The sequence below is a fragment of the Rhagoletis pomonella genome, unplaced genomic scaffold (assembly GCF_013731165.1).
Source record: "Rhagoletis pomonella isolate Grant_MI unplaced genomic scaffold, Rhpom_1.0 Rhpom_scaffold_00011, whole genome shotgun sequence".
Lineage (NCBI taxonomy): Eukaryota > Metazoa > Arthropoda > Insecta > Diptera > Tephritidae > Rhagoletis > Rhagoletis pomonella.
The window spans coordinates 5,950,737-5,961,265 of NW_023458565.1; the positions used below are offsets into that span (position 1 = coordinate 5,950,737).

Consider the following 10,529-nt stretch of genomic DNA (forward strand, 5'->3'; position numbering starts at 1 on the left):
TATTATTAATATAGACACTTTCACATACAAGCACCTCCGTATTTTGCACAAGCACTGAATATTCTATATTTCACACCATAATTTATATATTTTCTAAATTAAATTACATTTTTTCAACCACTTGTGGAAATAACCACAGAAATTCACACACATTTGCCGCTTTTCTTCTGTTTTGTTTGATTTTTCCGCATTCGAGGCGAAAATCAAAAATCTGCCGCGGACAGAGTCAAAAGGGAGACGAACTCCTCATCTCAACCTTTCAGATACGGTCAAAATCGTCGCGGCACATTTTCAAAGTAACGAGTTGTCGCTTCTTATACATTTACGTTCTTTGTTTGTAACTAGCGACCAAAATGACAGCTGGGCAGCAATAAATGTCATCCTGTGGAGACGGCCATAAGTTATATCAGCGGCAATATTTGTGTGGGCTTTTTTATATCTTGATATAAGCATTTGTATGATAGCTTCGAAAACGTATTTTTGCCGGATTAAATCGCTTAAAAAATTTAAAAAATAGGCTATTTTACAACCAAATACATAATTACAATTATTTTAACAGGAAACAGCTCAATTTTTGCTTTTATATTAAAATAATAATGATGTTGCAGCCACGAAGTTTTCGTGCAAATGAAAATGTAGCTGTCAAACTACCAAATTGCCGGCAATAGATGGCAAGATATAAGCTCTGATATATATTGCTCTCGAAGAGCAATGAGCGGTCTCCATTGGCAAATTATATTCTGACATATGTATCCATGATTCAATAATACAAGGTTAGATAATTATTGACAGCTGCGGTTTGACACTCCCTTACAAAAGGTTGCATTTACGAAGGACAGAGAAAGGGCAAGAATGCAATCCCTTGTTGCGAAAATGGTAGTAGAAAAGTACGCAAAGTAGGCAATTAGTAGTGAAATTCGTTTTGTAAATTCTAATGTATTTGCAGGAAATCTGGCATTTTAAACGAAATGTTGAACGTAATATTGATATATCTACGTGTATTACGTAATTTATATGCTATTTAGCCGTATAAAAACTGCAAAATGACTCAAAATTAAAATAAGACTACTATGAATTGATGTAAACATCCAATGCTTATGTTTTCATCATTTAAATATGCTTCATATGCATATACAAATAAACATATTGCACAAAAGCTTATACTTTTATTTCACACCAAAGCTACACTGTTTCCATGTAAATTTGCAAAGAAGCAACACGGTGCCACTGCTAAGGGAGCGGTGCGAGAGAGACAACTGTCAGTTTATCGAACCTTGTATTATTGAATCATGATATGTATCAAGATATAAACTTTATCCTGTGGAGACGGGAGATTTACGGGAGCAAACTTAATACCAAAGACTAAAAAAAACTAAGCTGGGTCACAAACCTCCAATCTTGCCAACTTGAAATAAGCACTGTCACTTCCATAAACAAGGCAACCTTGCCCTTTTTGATTGACAAAAATGTCTCATCTCCACGTGAAATTTCAAAAATAACAAAATAAAAATTTGTTGATCCGCATTTATTTTGTATGATACCGTTCAAAGAAAATAAAAAATCGATAATGAAGGCATTTTCAAACAAGCAAGAGGAACGTAAGGAAAAGAAGAAAAAGAAGTTGCTCGCTTTAGCAAAAATAGTGCAACTAAATGACGATGACCGTCGAGAATCTGCGGCCGAACAAATTGCTGCTGCAACATGCGAGACCTCTGCCCACAATGACGACGATGGATTCGTAAAGGCATGTACACAAAACTACATACATATCGATGGTCCTCTGCAATAACAACACAAATTAAAAAAAAATATATATGTTACTATTAAGTGGCTTCTTGCCTCTAATCATTTTCTAATCCATTTCCAACCCTTACTAAAGTAAGCAGCAAAGATTGCTAAAACGAGTCATAGAGATTGGACATAGATTCGAGAAGGATAATAGACATTATCCACTTAACAGTAGTAAGGGTTTTTACGTTTTGAATTTTCAATTGTGTCGTTATTGTACAGGACCATCGATATGTATATTTCGTAAAACGTGTGTTTAACATATTTTACCTTAGGTCACTCACAAAAAGAAAGCAGCTAAAGCAAATGCTAAAAAGCCTCAAATTTCCTTGCCTGAGCAAGGCCTACGCACTGAAGATGAGCCACAAAACAAGCGTCCTAAACTAGCAAAATGTGAAAGCATTGATGGAGATAGCAGCGATACATCGTCGTCAACAGAATTAGCAGCAGAACAACAACGGCTCAAGTTGCAACTAACTGAAGAACAGTACAAAGATTTACGTCGACAACTGCGGCAGCGTAAGAGGGAGCTGGAGAACGTGCCAATCTTACGAATGCGCGAATTTGGCCAACGTGCATCCCTGGAGACACCACAAAATCAACGTACCCCAATTTTTCTAACAGACATTCAACATTTGCTTATGTCTGCACTAATTGGAAAAAAGTCGCCGTGCTCACCAGATCGATGGTGCTACTTGGAAAAGCCACTACGACTATCTCACAGTGTCGTTTTGATATTAGAGGGACTTTCACTATATCACTACCTTTCAAATGAAAGTAAATTCTCGCAAACAAATCAAATATTTCAGACACGCTTAGAACTTGTGCTGCCACCACTGAAAGATGGTTCCATCATAGAAGAAATGGCACAGGTACCGCTAACCAATGTACAGGCACATAAGTTAATTGAAGAGCATGGCTCCTTGGAATCTGCTGTAGAAATGACGAAAGATCCCACTTTGCTCGTTAAAGCAATTTTCCCAATCAATGAGGCGTGTGTAGAATCGAAGAAAAATAACCTGAATGTTGGCGATAAATTTCCACGTACCAAACTCTTGCTCTCCGCTTTACAAATGGTAGATGAGGGTTATCCAATGCCATTGCGAGGCGAACTTAGCGAGCGATTTAAAGACTACGTGTTTACTAAAGACAAATACGAACCTGTTACAGACAATAGTCCCATGTTCGGTATTGATTGTGAAATGTGTCGTACAATTATTGGACATAATGAGCTGACACGTATTTCAATTGTAAATGAAAAGCTCGAAACCGTTTATGAAACTCTGGTAATGCCAACAAATAAAATTGTTGACTATTTAACACCATACTCTGGAATTACGGCGGAAATGATGCAAATAGTCACTAAAACACTAGGCGATGTGCAGCGGGAATTGAAAGAGCTCCTACCACCAGATGCCATTTTGGTGGGTCAATCACTCAACTTTGATTTGAATGCTATGAAGATGATGCATCCGTATGTGATTGATACGAGCATGTGTTTCAACTTGAGTGGCGTGCGGAGAAGGAAGGCAAAGTTGCAAACACTTGCCATGACTTTTTTGAAAGAGGCTATACAAGAAAATGCTGATGGTAAGTCTATTACATTCATGTGTGAAAAATATAAATATTTCATATGTTTTTATGTTTACAGGTCACGACTCGGTCGAAGATTCTTTGGCCAGTTTAAAGTTGGTGAAAATGAAATTAGCAAACAGCCTCGAGTATGGGGATGAAATATTGACACAAAAGAAACGTTTACATGATATTATGCGTTTGGCAAGCGGCGATAATATTAAAAATAATTTATTAGCGTACGCCTCCCAACGCGACAAGAGGACAGCAATTATAACAAGTGGCACACTACAATCACAAATGAAGGAAATCTTAATGAAAACTGAAGAGATTTCAATTCAAGAAACACAGAAAAGTGTTTCTCTTTACGAATTGGATACAAACAAGCAGGCAATTAATAAGGCACGTGAAGTAGCTTTAGAACACAATTTGACCATTACCAATTTGCGATTGGGCATAGAAGAATTTCAGCTAGATAATGCGGAAAAAACAGTAATGAAAATTGATAAATGGATTGCCAAACTGTGGCAGACTGTGGCGCATAACGGTATGTTTTTGGTTTTGATGGGCGGCTCGACGGAATGCGCCAGTGGGGTTGCGAAAATTGCTATTAAGAAAAATGCGACTGCAGTTGCAGCCAGTATAGCGGCGACAACACCGATAACCATGTAGTGGATACAAAAATTTTCCGATGATGTGTTAGTTCAAAGACGATGATATTAACTTGTGGAAATTTCATAAAAAATTGTTTGAATGATGGGGGATAATACATGTAATATATATAATTCTATGATTTTTTACTGGTTTTATTCATAGTTTGCTGATTTTGAAAAAAGAAAAACATTTTAATAAGTTAAGGAGTATTAAATAAATAAATAAAATATTCCGACGAATTGAAAATATAATCAGTGGCACCCAAACATGCTGTAAAAGGATTATAGATAAGATAACTCGTCTGCGACCAATATGCACACATTTCAAAATTTCTCAGGAACATCAGTAGATGTTTTGTTTTCTACATTCTCTCGGTGCTTCGTACCAGGGTTGTTGCGAATTCGCATTCGCAACCGCGGATCTTCCGCATTAATTTTAACAAAATGACAAATTGTAGAAATACCCGCATTGATTTCTTTCTTTCTTATGATTTTTCTGGACCAATCTTAAAAAAACAACTAGACACAAACGAAGAAAGTGTGCACTGTCATTCTTAACCATATTTTCGTGATTTGATTTTGATATTACATACATATATTCGTTTCAATAATTTCAAATGGGGCTCTTTGGGGAATTTATTGTTAGCAAAAATTTTAAAAACAGTAATTTTGTTTACTTGTCGGGAAATATTTTTTTCATAGGGATATACATTGGATCCTTTGGAGAATTTTGTCCAAAAATAATAAGTTATTTTCGATATCCACCTATTTAGCTCGCTATAAGCACAAATATTTCAAACCAGTCGCAGAAGAAAGTATTAAAAATAAATTACAAAAACTAAAATCGAAAAACGCTGACGAAGTTACAGATTCCCCAAATTCTGAAACAGCCGAAGGACGCTTTAAGAAGCTTTAGAACAACCTGACATGTATCTGGTTTGGCTTGTAAGCGTTGTTTAAACAACGATCTCGACATTATGCTAGATTCTAATTGTTTCTTAAAAATACTTGACATCCGCAATCGCATCCGCATCCGCGGAGGTTAGCTGTTAGATATTCGTATCCGCGGATGTCTAAAATTCCACATTCGCAACATCCCTACTTCGTACAACTTATTAATTTCCTACAAATATATGTACATACATATGTATATACTTATGTATAAATGAAATTTTATCTAGGCCATATGTAGATATATACATATGTGCATATGCACGTATTTGGCGCTCCCTTCGCTCTCTTCAAATGCTCCATTTTACCCACTCACCCTACCTCACTGAAACATGCCGTGTTGTAGCCAATATATAGAAGTGTTGCGCGAGTACCTATTGAGTGAGCGTGAGTTGCGCAGAAGATTTTCCTACCCCAACTATTTTCCTGCAAAAATTTGAGAACCAGGTAGTACACTGGGTCGTAGTTTTAAAGTATGTGCAAAAGGGTCACTTTGTATACTAGTAAAAACCTGATATATGTGTTGAAAACCATCCCTTCGTGGACCATCGGCAATATGATTCGACTGCCGAATGCGCCATGGTCCAAAAGGAGTAGTTGTCTAGGTGGTCCTATGTGGGGCAGCGGTGGACCAGAAGTGGTCCACTGTTATGCAGCGTTAGACAAGAGGTGGTCAGGCCCAATAACATCGCAATGTTAATGTAACCATATTTTCTCCATATATTTGGACTATTTTGGTTGCTAGTGTTGGTTACAAAATAGCGTGGTCCTGTAATAGGTTTTAACCTAATCCCAGTTTTTTCAAGATTTGCTTAAGGCAAGAAGTTTTATTTGGCTTGATAACGAAGCTGTGTGAGAGATTTACCGAAGTAGAATTCTCATTCGTGTACAAGCAAGCATACCTACATACATACATACATATGTATTAGCCGCGCAGCTTTTTGAATCTGAAATTAGAAATTAAAAAGTCGTAGAGAAAACATATCGTATCGTTTTCTGAAAATACTATTCGAATTCTCTCCCATTGTACAATACGTATGATGATAGCTTAAATAAAAACTTGAGTTCTGCCCGGATTTTTTGACTATCCGGCTAACCCGAATATTCGAAACCTGAATACCCGGATATCCGAATAGCGTATCGATATCCGCTTCTTCTTCTTATTTGACTCTGTAATCGCCTAAGCGATTTTGGCCGGGTACAACAATGCCCGCCAGTCGTTTCTCTTCTGTGCCACTGAAGCCAATTGGAAATGCCAAGTGAAGCCAAGTCCTTCTCCACCTGGTCTTTCCATCGCAGTAGGGGACTCCCTCTTCCTCTGCTACCGCCAGCGTGCTCCGAGTTGAATACTTTCAGAGGTGGAGCGTCGGTATCCATTCGAACGACATGGCCAAGCCAGCGGAGCCGCTGTATTTTAATTCGCTGCGCTATGTCCATGTCGTTGTACAGCTCGAATCCGCCGATCCGTTAAAATAATGTTTCAAATATCCGGATAGTCAAATAGCCAGATACTTACCGGATGATCAACGAATGTTACCGGATATCCATACTATACGGATTTTATCCAATATAGACGAGTAACCGAACGGATATTCGGATAGTCCCAGCCCTAATTTATATTAATAATTTAAGCATTAATAACACTGTGCTACAAAAACCAAAACATTTCAAAACATGAAAAAATTAAAGAAGGGGTGAGTAGGGGCCAAAATGTATTTAATTAACTGATTGATGTTAGTGAGGCACTACGGCCACCCCCACATTAGCACTTAACTTAATGCCGAACATAGTGCTCGCCGACTTTGCAGGCGCCTACTGAAATAGCTCCTAGGAGCTTCTCTGCCCACTTTCCCTCAAGGGAGGATTGGGCCGGGTGGAGCTTCTGGAGAGGGGGAACTGCTGTGAACTTTTTTACGGATGGATCGAAACTGGACGGTGGCGTTGGTGAAGAGGTCTTCCATCAGTACTAAGGGTTTCCGAAGTGCTTTAGTGTATTTCAGGCTGAAGTGGCTGCTATTAAGGAGGCAGGGGATTCACTGCTCAAGAGTGTCATGAACGCACCTAAAAGAGCAGTCAGGCACTGCCCTTATAGCTTTGACCACACCGGTCCCGAAAATTGGAAACTCAGTGTTCTGTGCCTGATCGTCAAGAAGGGAAATCCTGCTGTTTGCACCAATTACAAAGGGATAGGCCTTCTTAATATTGCGCGTAAGATCCTATCGACGATACTCTGTGAAAGACTGAAACCCTTCATGAACCAACTGATTGTGCCTTGTCTATGTGGCTTCAGATCTCCATCCATCATTTACCAAATTTTCACAGCGCATCAAATCCTGGAAAGCAAATCGATAAACACCACCGTCTCGACCATTTTAAAGCCGCTTTTGCTATTACGAAGGGAAGGAATTCTCAAATGCGGCTGTGAAAAGTGTAGTTGAGCATAACATTCAGCTGCGTTCAAATTGAAAATGGCCTTTCCGCGCACAGATTCCCCCAGCCTAGAGGGGGTTGAAGAGAACAAGGAAAACTGCCGCCTGGCACGACAAAAAAAATCTCTTCGCGTATTGGGACACTTGTCACTGTTGGCAGTTATAACTTTGAAGCCGCGAAGGATACTGTCTACCCAGGGTCCAGCATTATTCCACCAATAAAGTCAGCCCGAAGTTCGAGCGAAGAACCTCTGTTTCTAACAATACCCCACTAGATATTGAAAAGCAGAGCCTTTCCTCGATGAACAAAAATTGAGCTCTAAAAATCTGTTTGCAGACGATGTTGAACAAAAGTAAGGAGCCATTAGCGCTTTCTATAGAACTCTTCTACACAAAAACTATGGCCTTGTTCGCATTGGCTACGAGTACCGGAGAAGGTGGGATGACGAACTGGCACTCATGGTTGCACAACGAAGGCGGAGGGTGGACCACAAACACAATGAAAGGTTCAAGTGCCTGGGTTTAAGCCCAGTTTCCGGTCAACATTAAAAAATTAAAACCAAAAAAGACAATGCCATGAAAAAGGTTTCCCATAAAAGTACAATCGTCTTTCTGAATCGGCGTAAAACTGTAGGTAAAAGGTAAAAGTAAATATTAAACTAAAAAGGAAAAAAAAATTAAAACAAAATAAAAAACTAAATAATTTTCAGAATATTTTTTTTTTTTAAACAACAAAATCTAAAATGTAAAAGCAAATTAAATAAAGAAACAAAAAATCAATTAAATAAAAAATAAAAAAGGTTCCCAAAAATTAAGTTAATTAAAAAAATGAATTTTTAAAACAATAAAAACTTCGAATTAAAAGAAAATTGAATAAAAAAATATTCCAACGAATTGATAACCTCCTCCTGTTTTTGAATGAGGCTTAAAACAAAACCTACATAAAACAAGATTTTACAAATGAAATTTAATAAAAAAACATTAATTTATTTAAACAATAAAACAAAAAACTAAACCAAAACTAAATAAAAATAAATCATTTAAAAAAAAAATAAATTAACAAACTTTAATGAAATTATAAAAATAAACACATATGCACGTTTCTAAAAATTAAATGAAATTAAAAAAATATATGCACACTTTTCTTTTCTAAACAATGCAAACTAAAAACTTTATAAATTTAATTGATAAAAATATACAGAAGCAAAAGAAAATAATAAAATAAGTTCTTGAAAAATTTAATTGAAGAAATATATACTTTAATGCAATAAAATCTAAAAATTAAAAGAAAAAATTAAAAGAAATGAAATAATTAGATTAATAAAATGAGTTTCTAAAAATTAAATGAAATTTAACATAAAATACGTTTTCTTTTTTTAAACAATAAGAACTAAAAATTAAAAAAAAAGTTTTCATAAAAGAAAAAAATTTAATTTCAATAACAAGAAAAAATAAAAGAAATACCTTTCTAAAAGCTAAATTAAGTTAAAAAAATGTTATTCTTTACGAAAAAATCTACAAATTGAAATATAAAGATATTTAATTAAAAATGAAATAAAAAATAAATTAAAAGAAAATTCAATTCAAAGATACAGAAATTTAATTTCAAAAAAAGAAAAGCCTACATTAATTAAGTTTCTAAAAACTAAATTGTAATTTAAAAAAATTTTTAAAGTATTAAAAACTAAGAATCAAAAAAAAGTATAATTAGAGAAGAAAAAATATTAATTTAAATAAAAATAACAAATTAATGAAATAACTTCCTAAAATCTAGGTGAAATTTAAAAAAATAAATATCGTTTTTTTTTTTTTAAACAAAAAATATAGAAATTAAAATAAAAGTTAATTAAAACAAAAAAAATTATTAGAAATAGAGAAAAAATACATAAAATCAGTTTCTAAAAATAAAATTAAATGAAAAAATATATATTGAAATATTCAGAAGGCTAAGTGGCTACTAAAATATGTCCGTCGTTATCGCTATCAAATATCGATTTTTTCTTTATTCCGCTAAGTGCACTGGATCTCAAATTTTTTTTGTTCTCCAGGCGCAACTATCCAATTTCTATGTAGGATTGCTCCGTGATTCCGAAAATCGAGTTCATTTTTTTTCTATGGATACGTTTTCGGGATGTTTCCAATTTTCCGTTATTCAGCTTAAAACAAAAAGTGGCTCCACTTAATCACGTATGTATGTATATCTTACGAACCAATTTAACAATCTTAAAATGGAAGTTAATAAAATTTTCCATAAAACATTTATACACCACTTTCCGATAGGACTGATAAATAGTTTCTAACAAATTTATTAATCATTCCAGTTTTTTTTTTATTTTTTTATGAAAAAATTAAAAGTTACTCATACGCTACGTGCACCTGAGTAACACGCTTTTCTACTCATATTTCATACATAAAATCTTTGCGCATTTTCATCTGACCACTCATTACTTCTTTATTTATCAATCGCTTTTTTTCATTAGTAACATGATTTTTTTTTTTGTAACAGAACAGGCTTTAGTACAAATGCGAGAATTTGGGACAGAACCTGTTATTTTTAAAATTTTTCTTCTGGTTAAGTTTGACTTTTCTCATTTTTTTATTAAAAAATAAAAAAACTGGAATGACTAATTAATTCGCCAGAAACTATCAGTCCTATCGGAAAGTGATATATATGTAAATGTTTTATGGAGAATGTTATTAGAGTAATTCTACATAGAAATTGGATAGTGGCATCCATTGAATATTTTTGCTGCAAACCAGTGCTATTTACAAGATGTTGTCCTGGGCGGTCATGCCTCAAGGGCTAGACCCATAACTTTGTCACTAATGGTATAAACACAAAACACCTTATGTCTAGTTTACAATAGCTCTACTTAATGTTTAGTGCAGGTATACTATATACTCTTACAATATCTAAAAATCCAAAAATTAATGGAAAATAACATAAAAAAATTAAAAGAAAATTTTATTAAAAAAAAATTAATTAATTATAACCAAATATAAAGTAAAATAACTTCCTGAAGATTAAATAAAATTAAAGAAATAATATATTTTTTTAACAATTCTTTTTTTGTATAATATGTAATTAATTATTGAATCTTTCTTTCGAAACTAACAATTAGTATTTAAATCTTAA

At 34.6% G+C, this 10,529-nt stretch overlaps 1 protein-coding gene across 1 annotated transcript; it reads left to right on the top strand.

Moving 5' to 3' along the window:
• Positions 1-1,427: 1,427 nt before the first annotated feature.
• Positions 1,428-4,155, top strand: LOC118747318 (small RNA degrading nuclease 5). Its single transcript, XM_036481350.1, has 3 exons — positions 1,428-1,744; positions 2,064-3,378; positions 3,440-4,155. The coding sequence occupies exons 1-3, from the start codon at positions 1,535-1,537 to the stop codon at positions 4,030-4,032; spliced, it is 2,118 nt and encodes a 705-aa protein (XP_036337243.1). The 5' UTR covers positions 1,428-1,534; the 3' UTR covers positions 4,033-4,155.
• Positions 4,156-10,529: the final 6,374 nt, after the last annotated feature.

Bases quoted from the DNA above. Each gene is read 5' to 3' on its own strand.
- LOC118747318 (XM_036481350.1), top strand. From the start codon at position 1,535: ATGATACCGTTCAAAGAAAATAAAAAATCGATAATGAAGGCATTTTCA. The intron at 1,745-2,063 runs GCATGTACACAA...ATTTTACCTTAG, and splicing joins ACGACGATGGATTCGTAAAG to GTCACTCACAAAAAGAAAGC. The intron at 3,379-3,439 runs GTAAGTCTATTA...TTATGTTTACAG, and splicing joins TATACAAGAAAATGCTGATG to GTCACGACTCGGTCGAAGAT.